The sequence below is a fragment of the Cetorhinus maximus genome, chromosome 1, assembly GCF_964194155.1.
Source record: "Cetorhinus maximus chromosome 1, sCetMax3.hap1.1, whole genome shotgun sequence".
Lineage (NCBI taxonomy): Eukaryota > Metazoa > Chordata > Chondrichthyes > Lamniformes > Cetorhinidae > Cetorhinus > Cetorhinus maximus.
In genome coordinates, this window is record NC_135879.1 from 1576554 (window position 1) to 1591263 (window position 14710).

Consider the following 14710-nt stretch of genomic DNA (forward strand, 5'->3'; position numbering starts at 1 on the left):
GTACCCAGACCTTCCAGAGGAGCTCTGAGGAAGCACTTTTTCACACAAAGGGTGGTAAAAGTGTGGAACTCTCACAAAAAGCAGCAGATATGAGCTCAGTTAATAATTTTAAGTCTGAGATTAGTAGAGTTTTTCAAGCCACAGATATTATGGGATATGGAATTAAGATACATGGTCTCATTAAATGGTCAGACAGGAAGGGCTGAATGGCCTCTTCCTACTCCTATGTTCCAACATACCCATGGAACTCAACCCCAACTTACTGACAACAAATTATGTTTATTTGGCACCTTTAATGTAATAAAAGGCCCAAAGGCACCTCAAAGGAGTGTTACAAAGCAAAATTTGACACTGAGTCACATAAGGAGATGTTAGGGCAGGTAACCAAAAGCTTGGTCAAAGAGATAACTTTTAAGGAGCATCTTAAGGAGGAAAGCGAAGGAGACATGGAGAGGTCGGGAGAGAATTCCAGAGCTTGGGGCCTAGGCATGACCACCAATGGTGGAACAATGGAAATCAGGGATGCTCAGGAGGCCAGGCTTAGAGGAGCACAGAGACCTCAGAGGGTTGTGGGGCTGGCAGAGATTACAGAGATAGGGAGTCAGTGAGGGATTTGAAAAAATAAGGATGAGAATTTAACAACTGAGGCATTGCTTCCCCAGGAGCCAAACTGGGTCAATGAGAACAGGGGTGATGGGGAAATGGGATTCGATGCGAGTTAGATATGGGCAGCAACGATTTGAACAATCTCAAGTTTGTGGAGGAATTAAACCCCAACATAACCATGAAATCATAACCTCAATATATCCACAGAATCAAAGCTCAATATGCCAGTGGAACCATATCCCAGTTACTGGTTTTTGGGAAGGATAGAATGACATTCAATAGAAACATAAATATAATAAACTGAATGGAATTCTGCTGTAAACCAAGATTTTAATAAATGCTGCCTGATTTTATAATGAGCACAATGCTCCAATTCGGATTCAATCCCTGGAAAAACTGTTCATTTAACAGGTGAGGCGAGGAGAGGAGTGCTTTACACCTCACTTACACAAATAGTCTGTCAGCCATTCACGGCCAAATGGGAAGGAGCAGACGTTTGGAGTGGGCAGTGGAAGGTGGTCAGCAGTGATGCACTCGCACTGCCTCAGACACTGGTGTTAGCTGAGAGGTGGGAGGAGAGGGCAGGAAACTTTGGGGAAAAACAACAATCAAAAGCAACCAATTGTAGTGAACATTCTGACTCATTCCACGTTTACAGCTGGTGTCCTGTTGATGACCTTGCAGCAGCAGCCGGTGATTTGTCAGAAAAAACAAATCCCGTCTTCGCTCTGAATGGTGATTTGCTCTCATTTACGCCACCCAATCAGACAGGTTCCATCCGAGGCACAATAAATGTTACTACAGCTATCGCCAGCAGCTTCCATAAAAGATTCCCGACACATTCTCCTCAATGGCCTGTTTCCCATTACCCACACTCTGAGTTGACAGGCTCCCCATGGAAAGGACAGGCTCCTAACCACCCAAGTCTGACTTCTTACGAAAGCACGCCTTGAAACAAAGAAGCTACAAATCAGATAGTTCCTTTCAACAAGCCCCAGGCTCCAGCTGTGTTTCAGCACTGATCAGGTCAGTTTTCTCCGTTTCTGTCCTCTCTGTTTCAGTTTTCCTTTCAGCCATAGTCACTCTCTAGTTTCAGTTTTTATTCATCCGATACCTTTCTAAAAGCTGTTTAAAACCTTCCTTCAAGAATCTTCTCACGTCTGATTTAATCCTTTATTTTACTGTGCTTTTATCCCTGCACAATTTTTCATCGACTTGAAGGCAAAGCCTATTTCACCCCCGAGGCTGATTGCACCCACTCCCTCTGTGCATTTCATAGGCATCAATGAGACCAGCTCAGCTTCTCATTTTGAATAAACCCTCAGTTTCCATCTTCATGGTCCACTCACCAGCTGCGATCAAACAGGCAGGTAACTGAGCACCTTAACTCCAGGCCCAGGCACTCACTGGTCACCAAAGCATCCGCTGGGATTTGTGCACAGCCCAAAGCCACCTCTGCCTTTCAGTTTCCATAACGCCACAGGGAATTATCCACTTATCACTCACTGTCCTACCAGATTATTTCACTCTTTCATGGGATGTGGGTGTCACTGGCTGGGTCAGCATTTATTGCCCATCCCTAATTGTCCTTGAGAAGGTGGTGGTGAGCTGCTTTCTTGAACCGCTGCAGTTCCTGTGGTGTAGGTACACCCACTGTGCTGTTAGGGAGGGAGTTCCAGGATTTCGACCCAGCGACAGTGAAGGAACGGCGATATATTTCCATGTCAGGATGGTGAGTGACTTGGAGGGGAACTTCCAGGTGGTGGTGTTCCCATCTATCTGCTGCCCTTGTCCTTCTAGATGGTAGAGGTCGCAGGTTTGGAAGGTGCTGTTGAAGGAGCCTTGGTGAATTCCTGCAGTGCATCTTGTAGATGATACACACACTGCTGCTACTGTGTGTCAGTGGTGGAGGGAGTGAAGTTTGAAGGTGGTGGATAGGGTACCAGTCAAGGGGACTGCTTTGTCCTGGATGGTGTCAAGCTTCTTGAGTGTTGTTGGAGCTGCACTCATCCAGGCAAGTGGAGAGTATTCCATCACACTCCTGACTTGTGCCTTGTAGATGGTGGACAGGCTTTGGGGAGTCAGGAGGTGAGTTACTCGCTGCAGGATTCCTAACCTCTGACCTGCTCTTGTAGCCGCAGTATTTATATGGCTGGTGTAGTTTAGTTTCTGGTCAATGGTAACCCCCAGGATGTTGATAATGGGGGGATTCAGTGATGGTAATGCCATTGAATGTCAAGGGGAGATGGTAGATTCTCTCTTGTTAGGGATGGTCATTGCCTGACTTTTGTGTGATGCAAATGTTACTTGCACTTATCAGCACAAGCCTGGATATTGTCCAGGTCTTGCTGCTTATAGATATGGACTGCTTCACACCCCATCATCGATCAATACATCTCCTTAACCTCTGTCAGCCCTCCAAGATTTCTGCTTTCCTCCCATTCTGGCCTCTTGTGTTTGCCACAGTGCGTTTGCCTCACTATTAGCAGCCTTGCTTCCAGCTGCCTGGGCTGTAGACACTGGAATTCCCTCCCTAAACCTCTCTATCTCTCTCCTCTTTTAAAATACTCCTTAAAACCTACCACCTCATCCGTCCTGTATCGGTTTATGGAGTTCAATGTCAAATTCTATCTGTTAAAGCTCTTATGAAGTACCTTGGTACATTTTACCATGTTAAAGGAATAGCAAAAATGCTAAGTTGTTGTTGCTTCTACAAAAATAGTTATTTTTTTAAAAATTCAATGGTTAGGATGATCTACAGATAATTATTAGTAACCATACAACTACCATCACGTTTAAAATATCTGTGACAATATCTCAGTGATGTTTGTTTATTGTCAGCTTCTATTTCTTAACCTGCCTGCACTGTGCTGACAGTTTCTTAACCACATTTACCGCAGCAGCAGAGTAGAAATATTAAATGTTCACGATTTAAGATCCTCGATATCTTGTAGGATTTTGTACTGCTCAAAGTGAGCGATGGGAATGATTGAGGAGATGAAATTCTTTACATTTCAGGCACCTAGAGAACCAGAAACAATCCCACGAGAGGTCCAACACAGACTGGAGCATTTGGTAGAAGGAGCTTTAGTTTGATTTCCTACACCAGCTATTAATGGGTAAGATTGTTAATTTCTAATGAATTTCTACCAGTTTGGGTTATATTCTGTATTCTCTAGGAGCTGTATTCAAACTCTAAGAAGTCATTCCATACAGGGGCATCGCAGGCAGCAGGAGAGGTTTTAAGTGCGTTAAGCCTGTGCTGATTCTGTACTGAGGTGAAAGGGGAGGTTCTAAACCATGACAACATTCAGTTCGTCTTTACTCAATATCTTTCAAATTATTCAGAATTGCACCATTTCAACGTGTTTCTAGATTCAGCTGATGGCTGACAGAGTTTAGAACCTTCTTACACAGGAGGAGGCCATTTGGCCTATCATGCCTGTGTTTGCTTTATAAAAGACCTATCCAAAAAGGCCAACTCTTCTGCTCTTTCCCCATAAACCTGCAAGTTTTTTCCCTTTCAAGTATTTATCCAATTCTTTTTCCTCTGTACTTTCAGGCAGCACCTTCCAGATCACAACAACTCGCTGTGTACAAGCATTTCTCCCCCTCTCTCCCTCTGGTATTTTTGCCAATTATCTGAAATCTGTGCCCCTCTGGTTACCGACCCTCCTGACACTGGAAACAGTTTCCTCTTATTTACTCCAGCAAACCTTTCATAATTTAGAACATCTTTTCTTAACAGTAGTAAATATTACATTCATCAGGACTGAATGGGATACACACCAGAGACACGGAATTAATCAGACTGCACTGCTCAAAAAACTGGACTGTATTTACAATCTAAACGTTTTACTAGAAGGAAGATGTCACAAGGTAGAAACCTCAGCCACTTACACCAGAGACTCCAAGACGATATGTATCCTCATCAGCCATCATCAGTCTAGGGTAGGGAAGCAAAGAAAAAACATATAATACAAAAAAAACACATTTAACATTTCGGGCACTGTATTGTGGTCACTTTAAACATCAGGTTAAGATTTGAAGATCAATCCTTTACGAACATTAATGCAACCCAATAGCAAACAATATTAACTCACTGGAAAAGAACTTGCATTTCCATAGCACTTTTCACCAACTCAGGACATCCCAAAGCGCTTTACAGCCAATGAAATATTTCTGAAGCATTGTCACTGTTGTAATGTAGGAGACATTTCAGATGATTCATGCACAGCAAGCTCCCACAAAAAGCAATAATGACCAGATAATCTGCTTTCAAGTGATGTTGAGGGGTAAATATTGGGCAGGATAGTGGGGAAAACTCACCTGCCCTCCTTCAAAACAGTGCCATGGGATCCACCTGAGCAGGCACAGGTTCAACATCTCATCTGAAAGACGGCACTTCTGACAGTGCAGTGCTCCCTCAGCGTTGCTCTAGAAGCATCCGTCTGAATCACGTGTTCAAGTTCCTGCATTCAATACCTATGACTTGCCCTTGTCCACCACTTGTACCATCTTCCCTAAGCTCCACTGTCTCTCTGCCTTCCTTTAAAAACCTTTGCCAGGACTAACCCTATGACCAAGCTTTTCTTAAACTCTCCCTTCCTGGATTAGGACTGTTTACGCAGGCACCTCTCTGCTGGGTTGGCCTTTAGTGTTACAGGTGCTGTATAATGGAAAGAGTGTTTTAACCTGCAATGTCCCCTACCCAGAGAACAGAACACTGGGAGGATGAGCAGAATTGGTTTAACTGTGATGACACTATGACTGGAAAAGTCACTCTCATTCACACCAGCTGCAAGAATAGCCTACAATTCCAAATATAATGCTCTCCGTATGTCACTACTGCCATCAGAAATGAGGGAGAAAATGGGGTAGATTGAAATGACCATTTTCACTCATGACATCATGAAGATATTATTGCCAGCAAAAGTTAATACTTGAAAAGGTCCAAACAAATACTTGGTGAAAAACAGGATTGAAGGTTCCAAATACAATCACAGAGGCAGCTCCTCAAACCCTCCATGGAGCTACCAGGACTGCTGAGTAGACTAGACACCATGCAGGCCAACTTCTCCACTCTCAGAGAAATGGTCACTTGCCACTTGGAAACAGGAATTCTCCCAAAGGGAAATAATGAGGGAGGTCATCTGTCAAACACAACTGGTCAGCACTGAATAATGGTGAACAGAAGATTAGATTGGATCTCCCGAGTTCCACCGATTGAGGTGTCATGGGGAAGGTTCACCCTGAGATTATTAACACCAATAGTAGCCAGTGGGAGGTGGAAGACGCTCACAGCATGTCCATTCTACAGCAAACAAAAGCTGCGCTGAATAATACGCTGGGCGCTGAGGGAGGTTCCGCAGCCAGAAGTCGGCGGCCTTTAGACTTGCGGGCCTGCCCTTTGGAATGTGCCTGATAAAACGTCAATTGGGGCTTAGGGCGGGTTTGAGGCCGTCCTCCCACCCAATCAGAGCTGAAGGGTGGGTTGTCCGGCCTCCCAGGTCATTGGCCATGCCCCCGAATGAGGTCAGGGCCAGTGGTTTAAAGGGCTCCCTGTCACAAGGCAATGTCAGAGGGCCCAGCAATTGCAGGATCGCTTCAATCTTCGCAGGATAGTTTGTCATTGGGCACGTTGCAGCTTCTATAGTGAGTGCATCTTATATTTTGAGTTCTGCTCCAAACCATGGTACTGATCAGAGGTAGCATTCTTTTTTAACCTGAATAAGGTAACCACGTCTTTGCCTGGAGGAGTTGTCCAGTTGTTGCATGTTTCCCTCCAGAGATGTCTGCACCATTGGAGCGAGCAGAGAGGCAAGGGAGAAAGGCCAAACCAGTCCCCAGATTCAATAAGGACTCGCTCAGAGCCTTCCTAAGTGCAGTCTCCGACCGACGTGGGCAACTGGTGCCGACCCCTGGAAAGAGGAGGAAGTCGAGTCAGACACGTGCAGCCTGGGAGGAGGTGACCGAGGAGGTCAGCAGTGTTGGGCTGGTCAGAAGGAAATGGTCCCAATGCCAGAAAAGGCTCAATGACCTCATGAGGGTGGCCAGGGTGAGTCAGGCCTCACTATGTGCAATCTTGTGCCAGTGAGCGACAGGGCACACTCAGGGATGTAGGGGGACCATCAGATTGGCTGGACCTCAAAGGCGGCAGGATTCATGAAGGAGACAACTTCTTCGACAATGTCATTGTGCATATAAAGCTTTAGTCTAGTTGTAGGGTGGGTGGTTGGCAGAATGAGCACAGCATCCAGACTGGCATGCACTGAGCTAATAATGGGTAGGCAGCATGCCACAAAATAACCTGAAACTGTTAATGATGCACACTTACACATCTTCCCAGGAGAAGTGAGACCACAAAGCCCATCTCTCTCAGATGCTTTATAGCCCTGGGCGGTGGCCAGGGACAAAGTGTAGCCCTCAGCAGCTGAGGAAAGGCCTCTAACTCATATGATTTTAAAATGGATGGTCTGCTCATTCAAATGAGCACTCCCAGCAGTAACAGATCTACTAACTGCTAAGGTGAGACTCAGGGCCCCGACAAGCTGCCCCTTAAAAAACAGGAATCACACATGGCGTGAATCTGACTCTAAAGGTGCATTATAGCATTCACACCATACTGTGGCAGTCAATTGGGTCTTTAACAACCCTAAATACACAATTGACATTGAAATAACGCTGCACCGTTGGAGGGTCAGCACCAAGGGAGTGCCACACCGTCGGAGGGTCAGTACTGAGCGAGTGCCGCACCGTCGGAGGGTCAGTACCGAGGGAGTGCTGCACTGTCGGAGGGTCAGTACCGAGGGAGCGCCGCACCATCGGAGGGTCAGTACTGAGGGAGTGCCGCACCGTCGGAAGGTCAGTACCGAGGGAGTGCCACACCGTCGGAGGGTCAGTACTGAGCGAGTGCTGCACCGTCGGAGGGTCAGTACCGAGGGAGTGCCGCACCGACGGAGGGTCAGTACCGAGGGAGTGCCGCACCGACGGAGGGTCAGTACCGAGGGAGTGCCGCACCGTCGAAGGGTCAGTACCGAGGGAGCGCCGCACCGTCGGAGGGTCAGTACCGAGGGAGCACCGCACTGTTAAACTGAGGCCCTGTCTGCCCCCTCAGGTGAACGTAAAAGACCCAGGACCACCATTTTGAAGAAATACAGGGAAGTTGTTCGGGGGCTCTGACCAAATTTATCCTGCAATCAACATTAAATTAGTCTATTTGTTAAGCTTCCTCATTGGCGTGCCCAGGCTGATTACCATATTTACCTACATGACTGTGACTAAACTTGAAAGTAATATATGTACATGTGTTGGGACATTTCAAAGAGACATATTAAGAAAAATACAAGTTCTTTTTTTATAATTTGGTGCATAGAATGTGCTCCTGAAAACATCTGGAATAGATGTGGACATGGCTCATGAGCGACCCCTTATTTTTAACAGTGACCCTAGATTCCCTCTACATCCTCTCTACATCCACCCTGTTAAGACCCCTCAGGATCTTGCATGTTTCAATCAAGTCGCCTCTTACTCTTCTAAATTCCAGCAGATACAAGCCTAGCCTGTCCAACCTTTCCTCATAAGACAACCCTTTCATTCCTGGTATTAAGTCTAGTAAACTTCTCTGAACTGCTTCCAATGCATGTACATCCTCCCTTAAATAAGACGACCAATACTGTACTCCAGATGTGGTCTCACCAATGCCCTTATAACTGAAGCATAATCTTCCTATTTTTATATTCAATTTCCCTCACAATAAATGAGAACATTCTATTAGCTTTCCTAATTACTTGCTGTACCTGCACACTAACCTTTTGTGATTCATGCACTAGGACACCCAGATCCCTCTGAATCTCAGAGCTCTGCAATCTCTCACCATTTAGATAATAAGTTTCTTTTTATTCTTCCTGTGTAAATGGACAATTTCACATTTTCCCACATTAAACTCCATTTTCCAGATCTTTGCCCATTCACTGAACCTATCTATATCCATATGCAGCCTCCTTACATCCTCTACACAACTAACTTTCCTACCTTTGTATCATCTTTAAATTTAGCAACCATACCTCGGTCCCTTCATCCAAGTCATTTATATAAATTGTAAAAGGTTGAGGCCCCAGCACTGATCCCTGTGGCACACCACTCGTCACATCCTGCCAACCAGAAAATGACCCATTTATAACTACTGTTTCCTGTTAGCTAGCCAATCTTCTATCCAAGCTAATACATTACTCCCTATACCATGAGCTTTTATTTTCCACAATAATCTTTGATATGGCACCTTATCAAATGACAATGTTTTAGTTGTGGAATACACCCTATAACGTACTATGATAGACAATATAATACACACGATAGCGCATTACAATATGCAATATAATACACATTATAACACCATGCTTCCCTGTCTGACTTCATAAAATCATTGAAATTTACAGCAAGGGAGGAGGCCATTTGACTGATCGAGTTTGAGCTGACTGACAAAGAGCTCTCCAGCATAATCTCACTTTCTAGCCCTTGATCTGCAGTCCTGTAGGTTATGGCACTTAATGCGCAAATCAATTCAAAATCAACTTTAAACGTTGAGTGTTTCTGCCTCTACCTCTCTTTCAAGCAGTGAGCTCCAGACCCTCAGCATCCTCTGGGTGAAAATTTTTCCCTCGAATTCCCTCCAAAGCTCCTACCTCTTACCCAGATTTTTGCTCCCTGGTTATGGGTGCCTCAATCAAGGGGAAGTGGTCCTTCCTATCCACTCAATCTGGACCCCACATACGTACATATGAATTTGGAGCAGGAGTAGGCCATTTGGCCCCTCATTTAAATAATTTGCTGCTTTTCTATTCTTCCTGCTAAAGTGGACAAGTTCACATTTTCCCACATGATACTCCATCTGCCAATTTTTGCCCACTCACTTAACCTACCCATGTCCCAATGCAGACCCCTTATGTTCCCTTCACAATTTATTTTTCTACCTATCTTTGTGTCATCAGCAAATTTAGCAACCAGACATTTGGTCCCTTCATCCAATTTATTGATACAGATTGTAAGTAGTTAAGGCCTCAGCACTGATCCCTGTGGCACTCCACTAATAGCAGCTTGCCAACCAGAAAAAGGCCCATTTATTCCTGCTCTCTGCTTCCTGTCAGCTAGCCAATCCTCTGTCTATTACCAATATGTTTCCCCCTACACCATGAGCTCTTATTTTGTCGAGTAACCTTTGGTGTGGCACCTTGTCAAACCCTTTTGCCTTCTTCCCTTTTCAGATAATGGTTTTAAATTATGTTATAGACTTTGCTTTATAAGGTACTTAGAGTTAAACATCCCATGTTCCAATGAGCCTCTATATTTCTCCTGACTTTCCACTTCCGTCTCCTGGTGATAAGCCCGAGTCTGAAAACAATCATTCAATTCTTCACCTCTCAAAATCTGTGTCAATTCCAATTCCAAAGTATCCAAGTAATTTAAAACCGTTTTGATATTTAACCTCTGGGGGAATTCTGAACCTTTGAGAAAAGTGAACTATTCATATCAAGAATACACATTCGTGGTTTTAAACACATGGCTAGCTAGTTTTATTAGTTAAAAACAAAAAGCTAAAAGCTACTGTGGATGCTGGAAATCCAAAACGAAAACAGAATTACCTGGAAAAACTCAGCAGGTCTGGCAGCATCGGTGGAGAAGAAATCAGTTAACGTTTCGAGTCTTCATGACCCTTCGGCAGAATGCAGTTCTGCCGAAGGGTCATGAAGACTCGAAACGTTAACTGATTTCTTCTCCACCGATGCTGCCAGACCTGCTGAGTTTTTCCAGGTAATTCTGTTTTAGTTTTATTAGTTGTGAGATCAGAAATATAGCTTCAACTGGATTGGCAATCTTATCAAATACCAAGTTGTAAATAACTTCTAGTCTGTTAAATATTTTCCCAGTGCATGTAAATCCTAGGTTGGGTTTACACAATAACAACAGCATCAGTGTAAACTGACTCTATTTTGCATCCACACTGTAGTTAGAATCATACAGGATAGGAGGAGGCCATTCAATCCATCACATGGGTCAGGCTATCCACTCCCCTGCTCTTTCCCCCTGGCCCTGTCAATGAATTTCTGGTGTAAATTTACTTTGAATCTGGGATTCTGATCCAACTTCACTCCAGAGTGAAGAGTCTCACTCCACTTCAGTATCAGTACAGACTTGGACCAGAGAGATTTCAGATGAGAGTTTCAACCAAGGCCCTATCTGTAGTCGAGGTAGCTGTAGGAGTCGGTAGGCTTGTAATGGATATTGGTGGACAGTCTATCACCAGAAATTGAGACAGAGAGGTCAAGGAAGGGAAGGGAGGTGTCAGAGATGGACCATGTGAAAGTGATGGAGGGGTGGAGATTGGAAGCAAAATTAATAAATTTTTCCAGGTCCCGACGAGAGCATGAAGCCGCACCGAAGTAATCATCGATGTACCGGAGAAAAAGTTGTAGGAGGGGGCCGGAGTAGGACTGGAACAAGGAATGTTCCACATACCCCATAAAGAGACAGGCATAGCTGGGGCCCATGCGGGTACCCATAGCCACACCTTTTATTTGGAGGAAGTGAGAGGAGTTAAAGGAGAAATTGTTCAGTGTGAGAACAAGTTCAGCCAGACGGAGGAGAGTAGTGGTGGATGGGGATTGTTCGGGCCTCTGTTTGAGAAAGAAGCAGAGAGCCATCAGACCATCCCGGTGGGGGATGGAGGTGTAGAGGAATTGGACATCCATGGTGAAGAGGAAGCGGTTGGGGCCAGGGAACTGGAAATTGTTGATGTGACGTAAGGTGTCAGAGGAATCACGGATGTAGGTGGGAAGGGACTGGACAAGGGGAGAGAGATGGGAGTCAAGATAGCGAGAAATGAGTTCCGTGGGGCAGGAACAGGCTGACACGATCGGTCTGCCGGGACAGTCCTGTTTGTGGATTTTGGGTAGAAGCAGGCCGTCCGAGGTTGGGCGACTATCAGGTTGGAAGCTGTGGAAGGAAGATCTCCAGAGGAGATGAGGTCAGTGACAGTCCTGGAAACAATGGCTTGATGTTCAGTGGTGGGGTCATGGTCCAGGGAGAAGTAGGAGGAAGTGTCTGTGAGTTGGATTTCCAGCATCCACAGTTTTTTGTTTTTATCTTTGTTTTTTAGTGATGTTGGTTTGGGATAAATGTTGGCCTGGATACTGGGGAGAAGTCCACCATGCTCTCCTTTCAGCAGTGCCACAAAATCTTTTGCATCCACCTGTGAGGGCAGATAAAACAAAGGTAAAAACAAAAAACTGCGGATGCTGGAAATCCAAAACAAAAACAGAAACAGAAATACCTGGAAAAACTCAGCAGGTCTGGCAGCATCGGCGGAGAGGAGCACAGTTGACGTTTTGAGTCCTCATGACCCTTCAACAGAACTAAGTAAAAATAGGAAAGGGGTGAAATATAAGCTGGTTTAGGGGTGGGGGGGGGGGGAGGGGGGAGGTGTTGTTGTTGGGACAAGCAGCCAGTGATAGGTGGAGATAACCCAAAACTGTCACAGACAAAGAACATAACGGTGTTGAAGGTGGTGATATTATCTAAAGGGATGTGCTAATTAAGAGTAGAGAGCAGGACAGATAAGGTACAGGTAGCTCTAGTGGGGGTGGGGGAATACTAAAAGGTAGAAATAAACAATGAGTGGAAATACATTTAAAAATAATGGAAATAGGTGGGAAAAGAAAAATCTATATAAATTATTGGAAAAAACAAAGAGGGGGAAGAAACGGGAAGGGGGTGGGGATGGAGGACAGAGTTCAAGACCTAAAGTTGTTGAATTCAATATTCAGTCCAGAAGGCTGTAAAGTGCCTAGTCGGAAGATGAGGTGCTGTTCCTCCAGTTTGTGTTGAGCTTCACTGGAACAATGCAGTAAGCCAAGGACAGACATGTGGGCAAGAGAGCAGGGTGGAGTGTTGAAATGGCAAGGGACAGGGAGGTCAGGGTCATGCTTGCGGACAGACCGAAGGTGTTCTGCAAAGCAGTCACCCAGTCTGCGTTTGGTCTCTCCAATGTATAGGAAACCGCATTGGGAGCAACAAATGCAGTAGAATAAGTTGAGGGAAGTGCAAGTGAAATGCTGCTTCACTTGAAAGGAGTGTTTGGGCCCTTGGACGGTGAGGAGAGAGGAAGTGAAGGGGCAGGTGTTGCATCTTCTGCGTTTGCATGGGGAGGTGCTGTGGGAGAGGGTTGAGGAGTAGGGGGTGATGGAGGAGTGGACCAGGGTGTCCCGGAGGGAACGATCCCTGCGGAATGCCGCCGGGGGGGTGAAGGGAAGATGTGTTTGGTGGTGGCATCATGCTGGAGTTGGTGGAAATGGCGGAGGATGATCCTTTGAATGCGGAAGCTGGTGGGGTGATAAGTGAGGACAAGGGGGACCCTATCATGTTTCTGGGAGGGAGGAGAAGGCGTGAGGGCGGATGCGCAGGAGATGGGCCGGACACGGTTGAGGGCCCTGTCAACTACCGTGGGTGGAAAACCTCGGTTAAGGAAGAAGGAAGACATGTCAGAGGAACTGTTTTTGAAAGTAGCATCATCAGAACAGATGCGACAGAGGCGAAGGAACTGAGAGAATGGGATGGAGTCCTTACAGGAAGTGGGGTGTGATAAAGACGACTAAAGGAATTCTGTGCAACTTTCTCTCTCCTGCTGGGGTTATCATGCTCAATGTTGGAAATGGATAAATGTTTAATTTGGATTTTGTTTGGTGGGGTGGTGACCTGTCCATGTGGACTCTCTGGTAGCCAGGCATCTCTTTTATCCAGTGATGTCCTCAAGGAGCTGTAGATTTGATTATTTACATTTCACAGAATACATTTTGATTTCCCTTTCTCAAATCTCTTGATTTATTGCTACTGCTCTCATGCACTGAGCTACTACCTCATTTACTCTGCAGTCATTCTCCTGACTGTAGCAGGGTTGTAAAATAATGATAAAGCATTAAAAACCACCCAGAGATGATGCAAATTATATTGCTGCAGAGAACGTGTCACACAGGTCAAAGCAGCTCTTGTTTTTCTGGCCATTGACGTAGCTTCTAATAAGTAAAAAAAGGTCACAACCTGCTATAAACGACTCAACTGTGCTGGGTCAGCCACTCTCAGGCAGAAACTAGCCTTAACTACAACAGTGCGGGAATGCAGGTTGGGAGAGTGGGGCCAGAGGCAGCGAGAGGGGGGGAGAAGAGGCGGTGGGGGGGAACCTGACAGTCGGTGGGGGGGAGCAGCAGCCATGACTGGGGAGAGTGGGGAAATGAGAATTCCAATGTTGATCATCATTGATTGATTCCCTGTTGCGAAATGCAAGTGTGTGGATATTGAGTAAAGACAAGATTGAACGAAACTGTGATGCCCCAACAGCATCGTACATTTATATAGAATCATAGGATGATTACAGCACAGACATTCAGCCGGTCGTGTCTGTGCTACTTCTCTGCGAAAGCAATTAACCTGGTCCCACTCCCATGCCCTCTGCACAAAACCCTGAAAACTTTCTCTTTAGATAATTATCTAATTACCTTTTGAAAGCCTCAATTGAACTTGCCTCCACCACACTCTCAGGCACCGCATTCAAAAGCCTAACTATTCGCTGTGTTTTTTTAAATTCATTCACAGGATGTGGGCGTCACTGGCTGGGCCCAGCATTTATTGCCCATCCCTAATTACCCTTGAGAAGGTGGTGGTGAGCTGCCTTCTTGAACCGCTGCAGTCCATGTGGTGTAGGTACACCCACAGTGCTGTTAGGAAGGGAGTTCCAGGATTTTGACCCAGCGACAGTGAAGGGACGGCGATATATTTCCAAGTCAGGATGGTGCGTGACTTGGAGGGGAACTTCCAGGTGGTGGTGTTCCCATGTGTCTGCTGCTCTTGTCCTTCTAGATGGCAGCGGTCGTGGGTTTGGAAGGTGCTGTCGAAGGAGGCTTGGTGAATTCCTGCAGTGCATCTTGTAGATAGTACACACTGCTGCTACTGTGCGTCGGTGGTGGTGGAGGGAGTGAATGTTTGTGGATGTGGTGCCAATCAAGTGGGTTGTTTTGTCCTGGACTGTGTCAAGCTTCTTGAGTGTTGTGGGAGC

The 14710-nt window shown here is 45.7% G+C and overlaps 1 protein-coding gene across 2 annotated transcripts in view; it reads right to left on the reverse strand.

Annotated features, from left to right (window-relative positions):
* The window catches only part of nfkb1 (nuclear factor of kappa light polypeptide gene enhancer in B-cells 1), a 97498-nt gene that overhangs the window by 68792 nt on the left and 13996 nt on the right, over positions 1–14710 (reverse strand). For both annotated transcript variants that reach the window (XM_078564647.1, XM_078564730.1), the window contains exon 2: positions 4507–4552. In XM_078564647.1, coding sequence (XP_078420773.1) covers positions 4507–4548 — 42 coding nt within the window. In that variant the 5' untranslated portion in view covers positions 4549–4552. The remainder of the gene's footprint in view (positions 1–4506; positions 4553–14710) is intronic.